At 36.9% G+C, this 18,509-nt stretch overlaps 2 protein-coding genes across 5 annotated transcripts in view; both read left to right on the top strand.

Moving 5' to 3' along the window:
- trmt12 (tRNA methyltransferase 12 homolog) overlaps positions 1–2,210 on the top strand; it is a 4,870-nt gene extending 2,660 nt beyond the window's left edge. Inside the window, exons 5-7 of the mRNA XM_008420653.1 lie at positions 69–178; positions 731–888; positions 1,742–2,210. Coding sequence (XP_008418875.1) covers positions 69–178; positions 731–888; positions 1,742–2,110 — 637 coding nt within the window. The 3' untranslated portion in view covers positions 2,111–2,210. The remainder of the gene's footprint in view (positions 1–68; positions 179–730; positions 889–1,741) is intronic.
- A 2,006-nt stretch (positions 2,211–4,216) lies between these two features.
- Positions 4,217–18,297, top strand: sytl4 (synaptotagmin-like 4). Of its 4 annotated transcripts, none has more exons than XM_008420654.2 (18): positions 4,217–4,625; positions 4,722–4,770; positions 5,824–6,014; positions 7,400–7,615; positions 9,027–9,136; positions 9,208–9,307; positions 9,420–9,587; positions 10,402–10,489; positions 10,579–10,669; positions 10,739–10,833; positions 11,599–11,691; positions 12,000–12,166; positions 12,505–12,607; positions 13,650–13,829; positions 15,497–15,605; positions 15,679–15,787; positions 16,564–16,772; positions 17,625–18,297. In XM_008420654.2, the coding sequence occupies exons 3-18, from the start codon at positions 5,896–5,898 to the stop codon at positions 17,771–17,773; spliced, it is 2,106 nt and encodes a 701-aa protein (XP_008418876.1). In that variant the 5' UTR covers positions 4,217–4,625; positions 4,722–4,770; positions 5,824–5,895; the 3' UTR covers positions 17,774–18,297. The 4 variants fall into 4 exon arrangements, with proteins under 4 accessions (XP_008418876.1, XP_008418879.1, XP_008418878.1 ...); XM_008420657.2 differs by having other exon boundaries at positions 4,218–4,625; positions 15,500–15,605; XM_008420656.2 differs by lacking the exons at positions 4,217–4,625; positions 4,722–4,770 and adding exons at positions 4,834–5,072; positions 5,204–5,243.
- Positions 18,298–18,509: the final 212 nt, after the last annotated feature.

The raw sequence follows: 18,509 nt of genomic DNA, 5'->3' as shown, positions 1-18,509 counted from the left end.
TAAAATTAGATTGCTTTTCTAAATATTTTATAGACATGCTCTTAATGAATAATGTGTTTTTGTTTCAGTTATGAGTTTGATGTTACCAGATGCATGTTCTCAGCCGGGAACATCACAGAGAAGCTCCGTGTGGCCGGATTTGACTGCAGAGGAGAGACTGTGGTCGACTTGTATGCAGGTAATGAAAGATCAATGTGTTAGTCAGGGCTGGGAGATCAATCAATTTTATCAATCAATCAAAGTTTTGGTTCTTTAAGATTAAGCCTGTTGCAATAAACAATAAATAAATTAATCGCATGATAAATTAAAGCAAGTTCAATAATTTGCATTTGCATCATTTATTGTTTTTTTCTTTTCTCTCTTGCTACCAAAAAGTGGATGATAAAAGTCTTCAACTAGCGCTTGATTTGAAGGACAATGTAGTTTACAGAAACTTCCATGATTAATTTTGTTTTGTTCCAGTTCCAGTGTTAAATGTTCATTAAAATATAAACTTTATTACTTGAAAATTATCTCAAAACAACAAAATTTGTATTTATTGCAGTAACTTCTGTGACATTTTATCGTCCAGCAAAACCTGACATGCTTATTGAAGATTTAATTTGTGGAAAATGAGGATTTTCTTTTTTCTCCTTTGGTTTCTATAGTTCAGAGTGATGTCAACATTAAGAATAAATGTAATTATTCTGGCATTCTGCTGTGTAATTGTCCCATTTTTACCTCCTGTCAGGTATTGGCTACTTCACTCTGCCATATTTGGTTCATGCGAGGGCCAGCCATGTTCACGCCTGTGAGTGGAACCCTGACGCCGTTGCTGCTTTGCAGAAAAACCTGGAAGTAAACGGGGTGTCAGAGTGCTGCACCATCCACCCAGGAGACAACCGTCAAGTAAAAAGTCTTCATTTGGCTGGTTTTGTTTTGATGTTTTTATTTTTTTTAAATGTGTCCTACATAGCTGAATCAAATGACCGAATTTCCTCATCAGTCATTCATTGGATTCAGCCGAATTGGAGAAAAAGAAGCATAGGAGGGGCAACCGCTACAGCTCAGCTCAGTACCACCCCCTAGTGATACTACTGGGAAACACAATGTGACTGAGTCGGAACAATTAACTTTTTTGACCATTGATATATAATCTAATTTAAACTTAATATTAACATAATAATGATTAATATATATGTATGTTTTTTTTGCCAATTTAGATATTTTTACAATTATTTTTTTTAATTACAGGGATAAAGACTTAAGAAAATATATTTATTCATTAATTTATTTACTTAGTATGATTTTTTAAATATTTATTTGTAGAATAAATTATTTTAAATTTAAATAGTTGTTTGGCATCCCGTGTACAAAGTATCAGTGGGTGTTTATTGCATCGTATATCATTTATAATGAAAAATTTGTTTTAATAAGAATTTTGATTTATTGTCTCAATAAAAAATAATAAATGATAGTATTATCAGAAATGTTATTTTTTTCAGCAAGATGTAGGAGCTTGTTTTAAGTTAATAACTCTGAAAAAATACCAGTTCACTTATAACATGGGAAAAATGTCTTATTATTATCAGTGTAACTAGCACTATTCCATCAATATTAAGGAATTATTTACTTAAAACAAACTGCTGTTTATGGTTAAAAAGTTTTGTCTTATTTCAAGTGTACTAAAATATTTGCACTGGAAAATACAAAATACTGAGTAAAATCTTATGTTTTTGCCTTTGTTTTCTTTTCTTCCCAGGTTCAGCTGTGTAATGTCGCGGACCGGGTGAACCTGGGTCTCATCCCGACCTCTGAGGACGGCTGGCCCGTTGCGTGTCGGCTGCTGAAGAAGACGACCGGCGGCGTTTTGCACATTCATCAGAACGTCACCTCTCCTTTACCGAACGCTGCTGCTGGCAACGCCGCTCCTCAAAATGTTTCTGCAAAGAACGCTGACAGAGAGGTGTGGCAGGCCTGGGCCAGTGACACCGCAGACCGAATAACTTCTCTGTTCATGGACCTCACTGGTGCATCTTGGGTAATAAATATCCAGCACATAGAGCATGTGAAGTCTTATGCGCCTCATGTGCACCATGTTGTGCTGGACTTGGACTGCAGACCGAACTGAATTAACACCGAAACACAGAGAAACAATATTCCTGCTGCTTTTATTCCCAGGAATAAATAAAAGAAGGCTGCAGGGTCAAGAACACTTTTATTTAACCCCATCAGGCCTGGTCTATGTTTTTTTCTTGTGAGCTAAAAACATTTTACCCACCTGGGTTTTACTCATCTTACATTGCAAAAACACAAAATCTTACAAAGTAATTTTGGTCTAGTTTCCAGGTCAAATATCTTAGATCACTTGAAATTAAATAAAATTAAATATTTATTTTGAAAGAGTAAAATATCAGAGAAAAAATTTTTTATTGTTAAGAAAACAAAAGAAAATACATAATAATCAAACTTGAAACTTGTCTTTTTTGATATTTGCACTAGAAAAGTTCTTGGTAAGATTTTTTTTGGCCTGTCATGACACCAATTATTGTTGAACGATAAATTGTCCCAGAAGTTATTGCACTAAACGATAATATTGTGGTTTTGAGACCATTTCAAGAAAAAATGCAATAACACATTATCAAAGATCAATAAACTTTAAATCCGAATGAATATTTAACACTGGAACTGGAAGACACTTTAAATGTCCAAAATAAACAACAGAAACAACAAATTAAATTAATTATGAAGTTTCTGTAAACAAAATTGTCCTTTAAAAAAGAGGCCAGTTGAGACCAAAACACGAGACTGAAGATTTTAACATCCAGTTTTTGGTAGAAAGAAAAGAGAAAAACAATAAATTATGAAAATGTAAATAATTGATGTTGCTTTAATTTATCATGTGATTAATAGATTTATTGCTCTTTGCAATAGGCCTGGTGTTTTTGAAGTGTAAGCACAGAAGCAAAAAGAACAAAACAGCCAAAACCAGATATCTCTACATTTTATAGCAATTAAAGCAAGTATGAGTTTATAAAAAAATATATTATAAAATAATTTTGAAATCACAAATTGGCCATAAAATACTTAGAATTTTTTTTCTCTGCAGGGTTATTCTAAATAATTAAGCGTTTGATCATATAGTCGAACTCTTTGACTTCTCAAAATAACTTCATATCCTATCACTTGAAATGGTTTTCTAGCCTACCGTGAACATAAATGTATATATTTGATGGAAAACAGAAATTTTTCCCCTTCTGTGTTTTCATGCATGGTTGTCTTTCCTGATGTTATTGATTAATAAGAAACTAACCAGTAACAAACATCATACAAATGATAAATTCAGTGAGATTTTGATTGGTTTAAACCCTGAAAACTTTCATAGAGCAGATGGATTTAGTACAAAGTCTGCATCAGATTTACTAAAAATATCTCTCCTCAAAAAGCTTCAGACTTTAATCAGAACTAGAAGTGAATCTGCTAAAAACCCATTGAATTATTTAGATACATTTCTCAGTCATGAATATTTAAATTAGTTTAGGTATCACTGTGAACTATAGCAAGTCAGAGAAAGGAAGTGAAAGGAGAATCAGTTCGCCGTGTAGACGACTCCCTGCATGCTTTTATTAGCGTGGATATAATGTGAATCACATGCAGAGACCCTCATAATAATCCTATCTGAGCTCGGTTGAGTAGATGAGGGAAGATTTGCTCCCAAAAAAGGGATTTTTCTTCTCGATGATCTGCTAAAGCAAAAGTCAAAGTTGTTTTAAAGAAAAACTGAAGCTTTGTTGGTAGCAACATTCTGAACATATCAACATTATTTCTGGTTACAAAATAGTTTACACTGATCAATATTGCTGCTAAACTGTGACTCCTTTCCTCTCTTTACTTCAAATTAGGATTGACTTTCCTGGAATCCTTATTTTATTTTTGACATTTTTATTTTAAATGTAATGTATAACTAATTTTTAATAAATGCGGCAACAGACACTGGTTAGATTTTAAAAATTTACAGATTTCTTGAAATTGAGCTGTTGGCATGTCTTACAGCAACAGTCTTCAGTCAGAGGCCTCTTCAGAATCACTGCAAGACTGACTGCTACTGGAGTCTCTTCCTGCACACAGCAAAGACTCTGAAGACACTTGGATACAAATTTGGGGGAAAATAAAGTATCTTTGAATTACTTTATCTTTATTAAAATTATTTTGATTACATAAAACTTTAACGAAAAGATGAAAATCAAAAGAAAAAGGGAAAAATGTTAAATGACCATTAAATTATTTCCATTCTTTCAGGAGCTTCTAATGTTTTGTGGGATTTAAGGGAAAATGGAGCTCTTCCCGTTCCAACTTTCTAGCCAAAAGGAAGAAAAAGAGCTGGGATACGAGGAAAAAACAGTTAATGAGCCGATTTTTCCACATTCAGCGTTTCATTCTGTGGTAAACGGAGCAAAAGAAATGCACCTGTCATGGAAAATGTGGAAAGGCGCTCCGACCCGAGTGCTGCAAACTTTCCTTTATCTTCCGGGCAGTGGTTCGGATCCCGCAGGGCAGGAAGAAGAAGAAAACAACACCAGGCATTGGAGCAGGGAGGAATATTAATCAGTCTGGAGGTGCGGTTTGGACCGTGGCGGTGAAACAGGGTGAGTGAAGTTACCTCTACCGGATCGTCTCATGGTTTCTGTATTTTACAGCTCTTCATCGTTTTTTCTATTATTTCCTGTCGTTGTCTCTCACAGTAACCCGAGTCAACGCCGACAGCGGACTGGTGTCGACTTTTACCAACAGGTGTGTGCAGTTCTCACTAATTAACTAGATACTTTTAGACATTTTTATGTCACTGTACCGACTTGCAAGTTTTACCCGTTTCTATGCGACTCAGACCTGTCTGTAGTCGTCGTTAATGTGGATAGTTCGTGTAACTTACGCTGCACTTTAAGACTCTTAACGTAACGTACGTCTACGTCCGACCGTTGGTGCCGTTAAAGGCTAACGGTGGGCTTCATTAAACGGGCTTTAATCTCCAGATTTCATACATGTTTAACCTAAACCGGCTAGTTTTAAAGACCATCTGAGCGTTGTAGTCACTTGTGAGTTTAAATCTGTTCTTATTTGCATTATCTACTTGCCAATAGCTTTATTAGACATGCATATACATCGTGGTAAACCATGATAAACTTTATTAGCAGCAGTTCTCCTTGTCTTTTGTTACAATCACCAGTTCCTGGTAGAGTTTTTATCACCCAGAAGTTGCCCTACAGGTACTGTTTAACTGTTGGCATTCAAACTATGAGGAAAAAGTTGCCTGGGTTATTCCAGTAATGTTTCCTTTTGCTTTAAGGTAACTCGAATTTAAATGAAGCTCTTATTTAAGACGGGAATGTGGTGTACTATAAAACTGATGTTGAGTTTAAACAAATGATTATGCTGTTGAACTCCTCCCTGCTCTCTGTATCTTTGGTGGGAACCCGCCATGATGGCCAAGTTCATGTTGTTTCAGCCTTCATTAATCAAAACATTTAACCCCAGCAGAGGATGTCTATGGGATATTTAAATCCGCCTGCTTCTTTTTATGCATTTGTTTGTTTTTTTTTAGGTGGGAAACTGCATGTCGTGATCCTTTTTCAGAATTTCTGACTAAAGTGCTGTGGGAAATATGTCTACATCAAGATTTACTCAAATACCTTTTTTTTTATCATTTGAAATGCAGTTTAATCTTAATAGCATGAAGCATTCAGTCCATTTGGTTTTTCTGGGTTTTAAATGAACCACATCCTGCTGAGTTGAGCTACAGGTTCTGTCGAGCACTGCAGAAACTTTCTACTGGTATCTTGTCTGCAGGCTCCTTGTGTCAATGTGCCATCCATAAAGTCGACCCAGTTCTCCTGAGCTGACCGTTCTTAGTAAGACACGATGCTGGAGGCTCCTGATTTGATCAACCTGGGCTTCCTGTCCGATTCGGAACGGGAGCTTATCCTGGAAGTGCTGCGTCGGGATGAGGAGCTGAGGACGGTGGAAGACAAACGAGTACGGTGAGAAGAGACCAGAGAGTACCAAAACATGTTACGTTTTCATGGCCAGGAGATTTAGACTTTGGGGTTCCCTTAATTTTATGCTCCTCTTGTGACACAGTAAGTTATATTTTAAAGATTACCATGAAAATATTTTACATCAGTATATTTGTAAGTACTATGATGAACTTCTGTCTTTAGCTGGCTTAGCTTACTGTTTTCAAATCCGTAAATAGTAGTTTTAGCTTATAAAAGTCTGAAAAAACATGGAAATGTTTCTCTTTTTCCATCCCATCTATGCAAAGTAGGTTGTGTTGCAATATGTATGCAAATTAGTAAGGTTACAAAAATAACTTCACTTAGGAGGAAACAATAACATTAAATTCTGACAGGATTTTAACACCAGAAAGTTTAAACATTTTAAGAAACTAAATTATGTGCAATTGTCTTGTTATTTGACACATTTTGTTAAAGGAAAATTATTCCTTCCCTTCCACTCTTCTCATTATTTTTCCATCCATTTTGCAATCATCCTTTCATTTCTCCATTCAGTTTTCTATTAGTCCATCTATTAGTTCACCAATTTCAATCACTTAATGGCTACAGTTTGGATGTCTTTATTCGGTAATAACATTCACACTGAAGAGTGCTGCCTTCATTGCAGACTGGTAGCATTTAGGATGGCGCTAAATGCTACGTGAGCTTTTAGGTAGCAAAAGAAGATCCATCAAATTCGTGTGTTCTCTTTTACTGGTGCACCTTTTCCTTCCACTCAACTTTCTTTCAATATTCCTGGATACAGAACTGTGTGAGCAACAAGCTTCTTTAGCAGTGACTGTTTACGGCTGCATCTTCTGGAGCATTAATGATGCAATGTCTGGTCAGTAGTTTTTACCTGTGAAGACGGTGTCTAAGCTTTGCAGGTGTTTTTATTTACCGTATTTCATGGTTCATGTCCATTGGTATGAATTAACATTTAACACGTCAGTCAAAACATGAGTCACAAAGAGGGGAAAAAAGCACTTAAGTCACACTGGACTATAGGTTGCAGAACCAGCCAACTATGAAAAAAAGTGCTACTTATGTTCTGGAAAATATGGAAATTATTGATGTGAAACTGAGTTTTCTCTATTTAACTTTTAATTTAGATACATAATTTTGAATTTTTATTATGTGTAAACCACAATGATCATATTAAAAGGCTTGGAATGTTTTAGTGTATAATGAGTTTTTTTCATGCACAACATTCACATTTTTTCAGATGTACTTGTATTCTTTGTATTGTTGTTTTTTTTCTTAACTTTTCCAGTTGCATTTTCTTTATTGAAAGCACATATAGAATATTCCTGAGCTCCCTGCCTGCATTAATGCTCAGTTGAAGTGGCGGTTTTGGTTATTTGTCTCAGGAAGCTGAAGTCGGAGTTGCTGGAGGTCAAACGGAAAGGGGCCAAGCGCAGCGGTGAAAGTTACAGCGAGCGGAGCTGTGGCCGATGCCAGGAGCCTCTGAGTCGTCTGTCGGTTTTCTCCAACCAGTGTAAAATATGCAATCACTACGTGTGCCGAAACTGCCAAGCAGTCCTGCCCAATGGATCCTGGTTGTGCAGCGTGTGTATCAAAGAAACGTAAGAGCGGTTTGGTTCATAGCTTCCCTCATCCTTGCATATCTGCCGTCGTTGATATTACTGCATTTGTTCAAAATGACTCAATTTTTCAAAGACTTGAGTGAATTTGTAGATTTTTGTTTATTATTATTTGTTTTGTTGCAAATGAAAACGCCTCCATCCTTTCTGCCATTGATTTAAATCCGTGGTGTCCAACCAAAATCCCCAATCTGAAAATATTCAGGGTCCAAAATCTTTTTTTTTTTTTTCTTTTTTTTTTTCCTAGATTACAAATGCCAAAATATTTTTGTGTATTTTTTCTGTTTTATCTGCACAATATTAAGGCAAACGTAAAATATTAAGTTTGCAGTTATTTCATTTTTTGGACTTATTTTCCATTTTAAAATGTTTTTAGTTTATTGCCAGCAATGAAAGTAAGATTTTTATTTTACAGTCTTTACTGTATTTAGCTAAATGTAAAGGAAGAATGTGCCAAAGTCTGTTTTTGAGTAAAAACATCCTCAATGTTTGTGGCTCGATTAATCACATAATTAATGAAAGCTAACTCAAGGAAAATTATTTGCGTTGTACTTAACATTTTCTGTTTAAGATGAAATAAACTTGCCATGGAAAATGTCCTCCTATAAAAATGACTAAAAGTGCTGGATGACCAAACTTCTTGTATTGGAGTTGGGGGCCACATAATATTAATCCAAGGGCCACAAACAAACTGAGCAGCAGCTCATTGGAGAGGGACCGAGTTTCTGTTACTGCAGCACTGCTGGCAGAAGAAATCAGGCTTTTTTGACAAATGTAAATTTATCAGCTTGTACCTATTGATGCAAATGAGCATCTTTAAGTAATTAATTTTGCAGGATAAATTGCATTTAGATATTGATGATTGTGACATCCCTAATAGACACATGAAACCAGTGACTACGGTTATGTGGTGACAGAAATATAAAGTTGTCATCAGCATACATGCATACAGAACCTATAAAGATTATTCACTGTCTTGGAGGTTTTAAGGTTAAAACATCCAAGGAGATGAATCCTTTTGGTAGGCAAAATGTCAGATTACGCAATTATATGTTGAATGAAAATGCAGCTAATGATGAGATGTTGTGCTCCACACTCTGATCTGAGGGGAGCAGGTAGAAATGGCCAAAAAGTGACCCAAGAATAGACCTTTGAGGACCCTAAGATAATTCAAAGTGTTCTACACAAAATTAAGATGTTAAACTAAAAACACTCTTTAATCTACTGCAAAAATTCAGCCTTGATTTGCTACAATCGGCACAATACCACTGACTTTTTATTCAGAAGTTGCGTCACCAGCCCCTGCTGCTGTGTATCCAACTAAATATTCATGCCTAGTGTGTATAAATTCCTGTTTCCACACTCCTCTGAATGTGTTTGTAATAAATTTCAGGGACGTAAAGAAGAGGACGGGCGATTGGTTCTACGATCAAAGAGTTAATCGTTTCTCTATGAATCCTGGACATGACCTCGTGAGGGTCTCCCTGAAAAAGAGACCACCAGGTTAGTTAAGCACAGGAACCAGACATGGGCTTCAGTGGTTCTGATTCTAACAGTTTGTTTTATACTTATAGCGAGGAAACGTGAAACAGCAGGAGAGAAACTCTTGAGAACTACAGTTCTTCCCAAACCAGTGCCTCTGTCCAGACAGAAAAATCCGCTCGCTGACACAGAGTGAGTCTTCATTCTTCATCATTCTCGTGGTTTTCTGAAGGATTAGTGTGAGCTTTCTCACAACGCGCAGGAAGGAATATTTCACAACTATTTGTTACATTTTCATTGACAGTCAGTCAAGGGAGCATTCAGGATCTATTGCTTCAAGGGAATCTCTTGAACCAAAGGATAATGTTTCTGCAAAGCCTCCCCGCAGTGACACAGAGTCTGCAGAAAACGTCAGCATCCTTAGCACTAAAACCGAGACTGAATCCGGCCGGGCAACTCCTGAGCAACCGAGGTAAATTCACAGTTTAACACCGTTTAGACTCGCCTTCAAATAAAAAGTGAAGTGGAAACTGAAATCGTAACTCGTATTATTTACATGTACTTTATACTGTTTCCCTGAAATTCTCTTTATTTGACAAAATTCAAAGATTTAGGAATGAATTCAAGCATATGTGACCATTTTACCAATGATGTATAAAAATAGAGATGAATAACTAGAGGTGCACCGGTTTATCAGGCAGCCGATCTCCTTAATTTTGGGAGACCAGAGATCGGCTGATATTTACATGTGCAGCTGATCTTATCTGCCTCGGCGAAGGTTTAAAAATCAACCACCATCCTCTTCTGCTCTCCCATGAGAGGTTTGACTGACAGACTGGCCCATCATGTCTGCCCATTCAGTTAACATGGTCACCTCACTGTAGGCACCAACTTTATTGTTATATTTAATGAAATTTCAGACAAAACAAATCAGGTCAGTCTTTTTCAAGATTGGTAAATGGCAATCAGCCAGAAAACTGCAATCGGTGCTAAAAATAACCACAGCTTTTTTTAAATGAATGAATGGGAGTTGAATTATAAGAACAACTCCAATTTGAACTATAGAACATTTCCAAAATGTCACCTGAAGTAAGGCTTTAATTTCTGGAATGTCTTGGTAAGTTTTAAGTTCAGGGATGTTAATTATTTTTCAAACTAGAAACAGAGTTCACAAATCTCAGGATTGTTGGTCAGATATTTATTTCTCTTGTTTTGTGTGTTTTGAGTAGCTGAATAAAGCTGCACATTTCCGAAGCGTCTCTTTCAGTAGATGTGTTTTCCTGCAGAGCTCGCAGCTCCGTTGCCTCCAGTCCCACGGCGTCGGGCAGAACGGACGTTGTCAGAACTGAAAGCGGCAGCTCAAACACCAGCTTTGTAAGGACTTTTACTTCGATCTTAAGTGATTGTGTTTTTATGCATGTGTGTATATTTTTTTTAATTGCTTTACCATTTTTGTTCTGGAGGCTCCGGATATGAAACCCCTCAATGCGAACTTTGACCTGGAAGTTGAACGACTCTTCAAGAAAAGCGTCAAAATAGACCCAAAACCCAAAGGTTGTTGATCCCATTTAGAAAAACTATTATTTTATTATATCTACCTAACTTCAGTTTTTATTCTATTAGAGTGTTTATCAACACTTGACTTGCGTGACAGTGGTGAGAAACCAGAGGCTTCGATGGGCAAGCGAAGCCGCTCAGTTCCAGGCTTGGACATAAAGGTAAGTGGTGAATATTATCGATTATTTATAGAATCATTATTGTATCATTTCTTTCTGGTTCTGATCAGGAATCTCTGTCTGTGATGCAATCATTTAAAATACCTTTACTGGCACAGTGGAGTAATTGATTGGGTTTGGATGTTTCCACTTTTTGCTTATGCTTCATTACTGCATGTACTGAACAGGCCTGTCATGATAAAAAATTTTACTGGACGAGAAATTGTCCCAGAAGTTATTGTGATAAACGATAATATTGTTATCGTTTATCACAATGGTAATGGTATAATAATGGAAAAACATTTTCTCAAAGGTCAATAAACTTTAAATTCTAATGAACATTTAAAACTGGAACTGGAAGACATTTTAAATAAACAAAGCAACAGAAACAAATAAAATAAATTATGAAGTCTCTGTAAGCAAACATTATCCTTTTAATAAATAAAAAAAACAAAGCTAGCTGAGACCAAAACACCAGACTGCAGAGTTTTTATCATCCAGTTTTTGGTAGAAATAGAGAAAAGAGAAAAGCAATAAATCATGCAAATTGAGTTTGTTTTAATTTATCACAATTGATTATTTATTGTGACAGGCTCAGTACTGAAAATGTAATCTTGTCTATGATGGATAACGGTGAAACATACGTGACCAGAAAAATTCAAACTACCCGATTGAACCTGGATCACTCGAGCTGCTGTTGACATTATGATGAACTCGGCTTTATAGTGTGACTGTTGTGTTTATTTAAATGTTTTTATGACCACACAGGAAGATGAGGAGGAGGAGGAAGATATCGACCGTTTGGTCAACTTTCATAAAATGTCGATGGTCAGAAGTACCTCCAGTCTGCAGAGTTCAAAGGTATCAATGCTCTAACATTTCTTACAGCAGGCGCAGCTGATATCAGCTAATCTACATGAGCATCGTTAACCTCAGGATTTCCTGCCTCCAGTTCGGAAATCCTGAGCTCATCTAAAACGCCAGCTTACTCAGTTTTGATATGAATTATCTTAAAGAAAATGGCAAATTCTTGCATGCTTAAACAGAATTTGGATAACAAGAAAACACTGTTGGTCCTTTAGGAAATGTCTGAGCAGTGGTTATTTAAAAATCAATATTTGCTTTAAAATGCAGACATTATTACAGACTCTTAACGTCTGTTTGTGCAGAGCATGACAAGTATTTACAGTGAATCCGGAGACTTTGACAGAGTGGAGGTGAGCGGCGACATCGTGTTTTCTCTGAAGTACGATGAACACACACAGAGCCTCCATGTGTTCATCAAGCAGTGCAACAGTCTGGCCTACGCCGACGCATCGCGGCTGGTTTCCAACCCGTGAGTGTTAAACTTCCAACTGTACGACACAAAAACTGTGACAAATAAAATCCTGGACTTGTTGAGCAGCAGGACTGATGGTCTCTGTGCGTTTCTGATGTGCAAACACGCCTCAGCAACGTTTCCACAGCTTTGATCAGTTTAGATAAGAGGCTGTTCTGTTTACACAGGCTCGATTCTTGCATCCCTCTGGTGATTAGCTGAGCTTCACAGGAAATTGTATGTTAACATTCACCTCAGCATTTGGTCAGGAAATGCTGCAGAAGACCAGCAGTTGTTCCTTGGAAAAACCTAAGCTTCTTTCATTCTTTTTTTTTTTCCTCTGTTTTGTGTTTCAGTTATGTGAAATGTTACCTGCTGCCAGACAAATCACGTCAAAGCAAGAGAAAAACCATCATCAAGAAAAACACCATCAACCCTGTCTACAATGAAACTATAAAGGTGAACTTTGCATTTTGGCTTAAAGAAAACTTCAGAGTTGGTTTTCTTGCACTGCTCCAAGTAATGACCGCACCCACTCTGACCCTAGGATCTGTGTTTACTTTGCAGATAAGTACAGCTATTGTCAAATATTGATTTTTGGTCCTGCTTTCAGTAGAGGCAGCTGAAACACAAACAGAGCAGTTTACATGGAAATTAGTTGAAATATTTGATAGAAATAGGTGTTGAATATGCAGTCATTTTGAATTTTAGGTACAAGTTAAGAAACTTTAAATTTGTTTTGTTTTGCGTTCATGATCTTTATCATTACATCTCCACCAGACGAGCTTCTACAGGATGTCCACGCTTCCTTAAAAAGTCTGAAATTTGTGTATAAAAAGTTAAGGCCTTAAAATGTCTTAAATTTATTTTAAAAATGTAAGTTGGCCTTAGATACATCAGTCTTGTATGTATGTTATTATTTTCTCTGACTTTTTTTATACATTTTTTTTTTTTTAGAGTCAAGTTTTATACTTGAATTTTTTGGCAATGTTGAGAGGTTTTATTATGACTCTTTGCATTATTTAGCCTCTTCAGAGCCTCCATATGTTATCAGTCTGTTAAAGATAGTATTACCGATAGCAGTACAATTTGCACAATGCCTGTTTTTTTATTGGAGAAAGTTATTAAAAACAAGTTTTTGTCTAAATTAAGGTGAATTTATGGTTCCTTTTTCCACATAATGTAACCGGTAGTGCTTTTGATTAAAAAAATAATAATGTGATCGGTATCGGTGATCGGTATCGGTGATACCGGGTAATCGGAATCGGTATCGGCAGGAAAAAACCTGATCGGCACATCTCAAATTTTTTTGTGTTCCACTGTTTTTAACTAAACAGTTGTGATGCCCATTTCAAAAAGTTTAAAATATGATTTTCTTTTTGCACATTTCTGTCTTGCTACAGGTATTAAATTTCACTGTTAATGGACTTAAAAAGTTTTGAATTTGAATGTGTGACACCTTCAGAAACCCTCCTTTAATTATCTGATTTTTGCTGTCTAGTACTCCATCGTCCGTTCTCAGCTTGTTAACCGCTGCCTGATGATATCGGTGTGGCATCAGGGTCGCCTCAGCCGTAACGCCTTCCTGGGAGAGGTGCAGGTCGCTCTGGACTGCAGAGACCTGGAGTCGGGACGTGAGGAACAAATGGCTCTCATGGGAAAGCCACCTCTCATGGGAAAGGTAGACTAAAGAGACGATTCTGTCCTGAAACGAGGTTTTCTGGTGGATGATGGGTGTTTTCTCTGTAGTTTATATCCTACCTATTACCAGAACATCTGAGGGGAAAACAAAGCTTACAGAAAATGTAAATATCTCACAGAACCTGGAGTTTGGAAACCAGATTCTTCCTTCTTTTTCTAAGGTTGATCTAAAGCTGGCCTGCTGACCACAGGCCTTTATTTGGGCTTCCTACACAGTCTGGAAAGTTACAAAATTTGATCTAAAAGCTTTTATAGATGGAGCACTAATCAGGAAAAAGAGTTGTATTTTTCCTGACTGATAAAAATATTTTTACCAGTAGTTTCTAAAGCAGCTATCTTGGCTTTCTTAGTTCAAGTGTCCTGCCTTACAAGTAACTTTTCAACAAGATACCAGAGCTTGTTTTTAATTAGTAATTTCTTAATTTTGAGAAATGAGAGAGTACTAGTTTTATCTGCAAATTATTTCACTTATAACTAGTGCTTAAGGAATTATTGACTTGAAACAAGCCGTTTCGCTAAAAGTTGTTTGTAAGTTAGTTTTATTTATTTTTTTCTACATGTTTACATGTATAGAAATATTTGCCATAAACTTTTTGTCAAGGTTTTTACTTTAGAAATGGGAAGGAACTCTAGCAATCTGAGTTTGGAAAAGTCTAGAATATTCTTTAAAAATGTGTGAAAACCTGGTATAGTTATTAATCTGTTAAATATCACTAAGTCGTTTCCTGTTTTACCTGAGGTTATAAGTATTATAATTTATGCAGGCAATAACTTTTTTTATTAAGAGGCATCGCCAGAATAGATTTCATATTACTGATGATTTAGCAACCAGTAGTTTTTTCTTAAATGCCTCTGAAATAAGATTTTCCTGCCATTAGTCCAAAACTCCCTGCAGCCATAATCTGTCTTGGAAAATCTTTAAAATTACAGGCCACTTTTAAAGACATTTATACTGGAGCGCATTGAAGGTTTCTTTGTGGTAAATTTTACCTCAGATAGTTATGAGTGTCTAAAAAAGTTTGAGGTTTGAACTTAAGTTCTCAGTAAATGCAGCACCTTCAGTCTGTTTCTGTGCTGCTCGTACGTCACCGATGTGGCAGAAACATTGATCAGCAGCAGCAGCAACTGAATAATGGAGCCAGCAGAGAAATTTGATGTTTTTAAAACAGGAGACAGTCCAGTTGCTCTTCCTCTTTACTTTTAGTCAGAGACCAGCAAAACCTGCAATCAAGCTCAAGTTGAACTTTTTATTTTTAACAAAATCAGAAATAATTTCTCACTTTTCATCCAACCCTTTTTATTCCTTGGACCACGGTCTGCTTTGGAAATAAATATTTTAATTATAATGTAATGTAATAAAAACAAATCTAATCTTTTATAGGTGTTTTAAATGGCTGCATTTCTCTTTTTCTTACTGGGATTACTGAGAACTGTCGCCAAGAGAAACGGATGAATATTTCACATATATTTGGCTGTTGCAACATATCAGCTAAAAGCCATGTTCATGAAATCCTTAATATGTTTTAGTGTGAGTATATTTCTGCTTTAAAGTAGTAACTGTACCAGCTGAGCCACCCAGTCCTGATGAACCTTGTTTTGTTTTTTGGTCACATTCATGTTTTGGTTCCTAAATGTTTCTGACTTTAGCAGACAGGGTCGGCTGTGCCAGCTTCGCCGTTTGCTCAGTACAAAGGAGAGCTGGTGATCTCACTGAAATATGTCGCGCCCAAAAAGACGACCGCAGAAAAGGTCAAAGGTAACATCTCAGAAGCCAGCTTGTTTCCATGCACTTTAAACTCTTCCTATCAGGTTTTGTTTCTTATTTTCAGGTAAAAAAGCGCCGCCTGTGGAAAGTGGAGAGCTGCATGTCTTGATTAAAGAAGCGAAGAACCTGATGGCAATGAAAGCCGGAGGAACGTCTGACAGCTTTGTGAAAGGGTGCGTCACACGACTCAGGAAGGGAACTGATAGCGATTCATTATCGATCCCACTTATTGATTCCCATTGAGTTGGGAAATAAACTCTTTAATTCAAAATATGCACCATGATGTATTCGATTGAAACAAAATGAAAACTTGCTTAAACAACAAGAATCCGTGTGTCAAACATTTTAACATAGGATGCAACTTTCTGCACATCAACACTTTTTGTACTTTTAATATAACAAACAAGCCTCATCTGAAAATATATTCTAATTTATTGAATGTGACTGAATGTTGGAGATTATTCGTTCAGTGTGGCTCTAACATTAACACAATAATGTGGAGGAGTTTAACGTTACCTGGAACTTTTACAGCAGAAGACGCTGTGCTCAGAGAGTCACCGCTGTTGCTAAGCAACGTATCAACCACTTTCCATTCGTACAAATCTGCTCCATTTGTGTGGTGAACTGTTTGAGGATGATGGCGGTATTTACTCCTTTCATTGTGATTAAAGTTCTGACCATGTTCCAACCCGCCATAGTTTTGTCTTTTTTTGAGAAATATAAATATATTTTGACGCCATCTTGAATATTTTCTAATTTAAAATACGAAGCATGTGCAAAATGTCATCACGCAAATGCATTACAGGAACCAATAAGTGGATTCGTTAAGCAGGCAGCTTAACAAATTCAAGAAACTGAACTACTGTGAACTGATTCCCATCCTTATGGTGGCTTTCACATTTATTGAAACATTTCTTAATTAACTTGGTTTGTATTTGTGGCTCTGCAGGCACTTGTTCCCGTCTAAGGCGAAGAGCACAAAGAGGAAGACCGACATCGTGAAGAAGAACCTGAACCCCCAGTATAACAGCACGTTTGTGTACAAAGAGCTGAGTCTGGAGCAGCTGAGAGAGATGTGCCTGGAGTTGACGGTGTGGGACCGAGAGGCTATGCTGAGCAACGAGTTCCTGGGAGGAGTTCGCCTCAGCTCAGGAAAAGGTAAAAACCTGATGTTTCCGTTTTCAGCTTGACCAGAAAATCCAAAAATGCCAACCAGAACTTCATCAGGTTAATCAAATTAAGTGTTGTCAGGGTGTAAAACCGGAATGCTAGCAAATCCTGATTCATACTAATAGATGTACAGCATTTTAAAGGGGCAGTATTATATAAAATTTATTTTAGCTTTAAATTATGTTATTTCCTCATCAAAAACATACCTGGAGTGTTTCCTTGATTCTCTCATGCTTGAGAAATCCTTTAATCTCTATGGCAACCATTCAGCTGTGCAAAACGCCTGGGTGGACTTGGCACCGCCTTCAAGGCGCAGCTCCACCTCCGAGCCGCAGTTTTCAACCTTCTGATCTTTCCCCAAATCCTTCAAACTAGCCAGCAGCATTTGGCAAACACCTGGTGGAGCTGCACTTCTGCTGAGCTCATTATACGAACTACTTCTCAGTTCAACACTGGTAAAAACGTAATAGAGGAGCAATGTTGTGAAGAGACAGAGGCTCCATTGCTAAATGTGTTGAATTGCAAAGTAAGCCTTATGAAAATCCTGTTTATTCCAAATGACTTAAAATTACAACTGAAAGTAGCATAGTTACTTAATGGTGCCATAAAAACAGATAAAAATTTAATTTTAATCATTTTAGTACTAACAGATGAGCTCTTTATTTCTACATAATGGAAATAACTTTGTATGTAGGTCTTAATTTTCCAGGTTGGTTTACTGTAAGATTATCACTGCTTCTCTTTTTTTTTTTTTTTTTCTCTCGTGTGTGAACATAATATGAGTCAAAGGAATTTTCCATCATGGATCATAACGGATGCCGTGTAATCTTCGCACTGCAGGCTCTGTAAAAATGGGAAAAGAGGAAGTGGAGCTGGAGTCTGTGGGAGAGGAGATCAGCCTGTGGCAGAAGATGATGCAGTACCCCGACTCGTGGGCAGAGGGCACTCTTCCACTGCGTTCCTCAATGGGAAAGACGAAGGGTAAATGAGGGCAGAGCTGAAAATGATCTGATGTGATGAGCTCTGGCCTCAGAGACAAACGGGAGTCTGGATTCATTGGAGAAACCAAACTTATCGGACCAGAAGCTCGGTGCTGCAGTTTTACCGTCTGCTCACTCCTCCCTCTCTGTACGGGACTCGGCTTATTTCACCGACTCCTGATTGGCGTTACTATTGAAAATGTACCACAGCATCACACTTAGTCACTTTTTCAAACTCTGACTGTATGTATTACTATTTAAAATCATGTAGGACACAGAAGTTTCTTAATTTTTCAAGCTTGTCTTTATAATCGTTTACAGAAGAACACTATGAAGGAAAACCATTATAAACCGGTATTATGGAGGATTTCTGGGTTTGGATGAAAACCACCAATGTGCTTTATTCTTATTACTGTTATATTTATAGAACTTCAATTAAAGGCTTTATTTTAATAAAATAACTAAGTTTATTAAGATTTTCTTTTTGGAGTGTTATCAGTTACATCTATTGACCCAATAAAAGTTAAACCCATCGTGTTCTCATCTCAACTTTTTTCTATTTGCATCCAACGCGGGGTGGAAACATTTAATTGACTTACAGTTAATTGTCGATTTGATCATTGGATTAAATTTAGCTCAAATCGATTAATAACGTCCGTTTTAGACGTTCTCCTAGTGTTGTAGTTTGGCCGCCGTCCAGCAGAGGGCGCGGCTGATCATTTCGTACCGGAGCTATTTATGCAGA

This window comes from Poecilia reticulata, linkage group LG10 (assembly GCF_000633615.1).
Source record: "Poecilia reticulata strain Guanapo linkage group LG10, Guppy_female_1.0+MT, whole genome shotgun sequence".
NCBI classification, from domain to species: Eukaryota; Metazoa; Chordata; class Actinopteri; order Cyprinodontiformes; family Poeciliidae; genus Poecilia; species Poecilia reticulata.
The sequence above is the reverse complement of the archived record's forward strand: the minus strand, read 5'-3'. Positions and strand labels throughout refer to the sequence as shown.

What these genes read in the sequence shown, in the direction of transcription:
- sytl4 (XM_008420654.2), top strand. Translation starts at nt 5,896, where the DNA reads ATGCTGGAGGCTCCTGATTTGATCAACCTGGGCTTCCTGTCCGATTCG. An exon ending in GTGGAAGACAAACGAGTACG is followed by an intron (nt 6,015 to 7,399) that starts GTGAGAAGAGAC and finishes TATTTGTCTCAG; the next exon opens with GAAGCTGAAGTCGGAGTTGC. An exon ending in TCGCGGCTGGTTTCCAACCC is followed by an intron (nt 12,167 to 12,504) that starts GTGAGTGTTAAA and finishes TTTGTGTTTCAG; the next exon opens with TTATGTGAAATGTTACCTGC.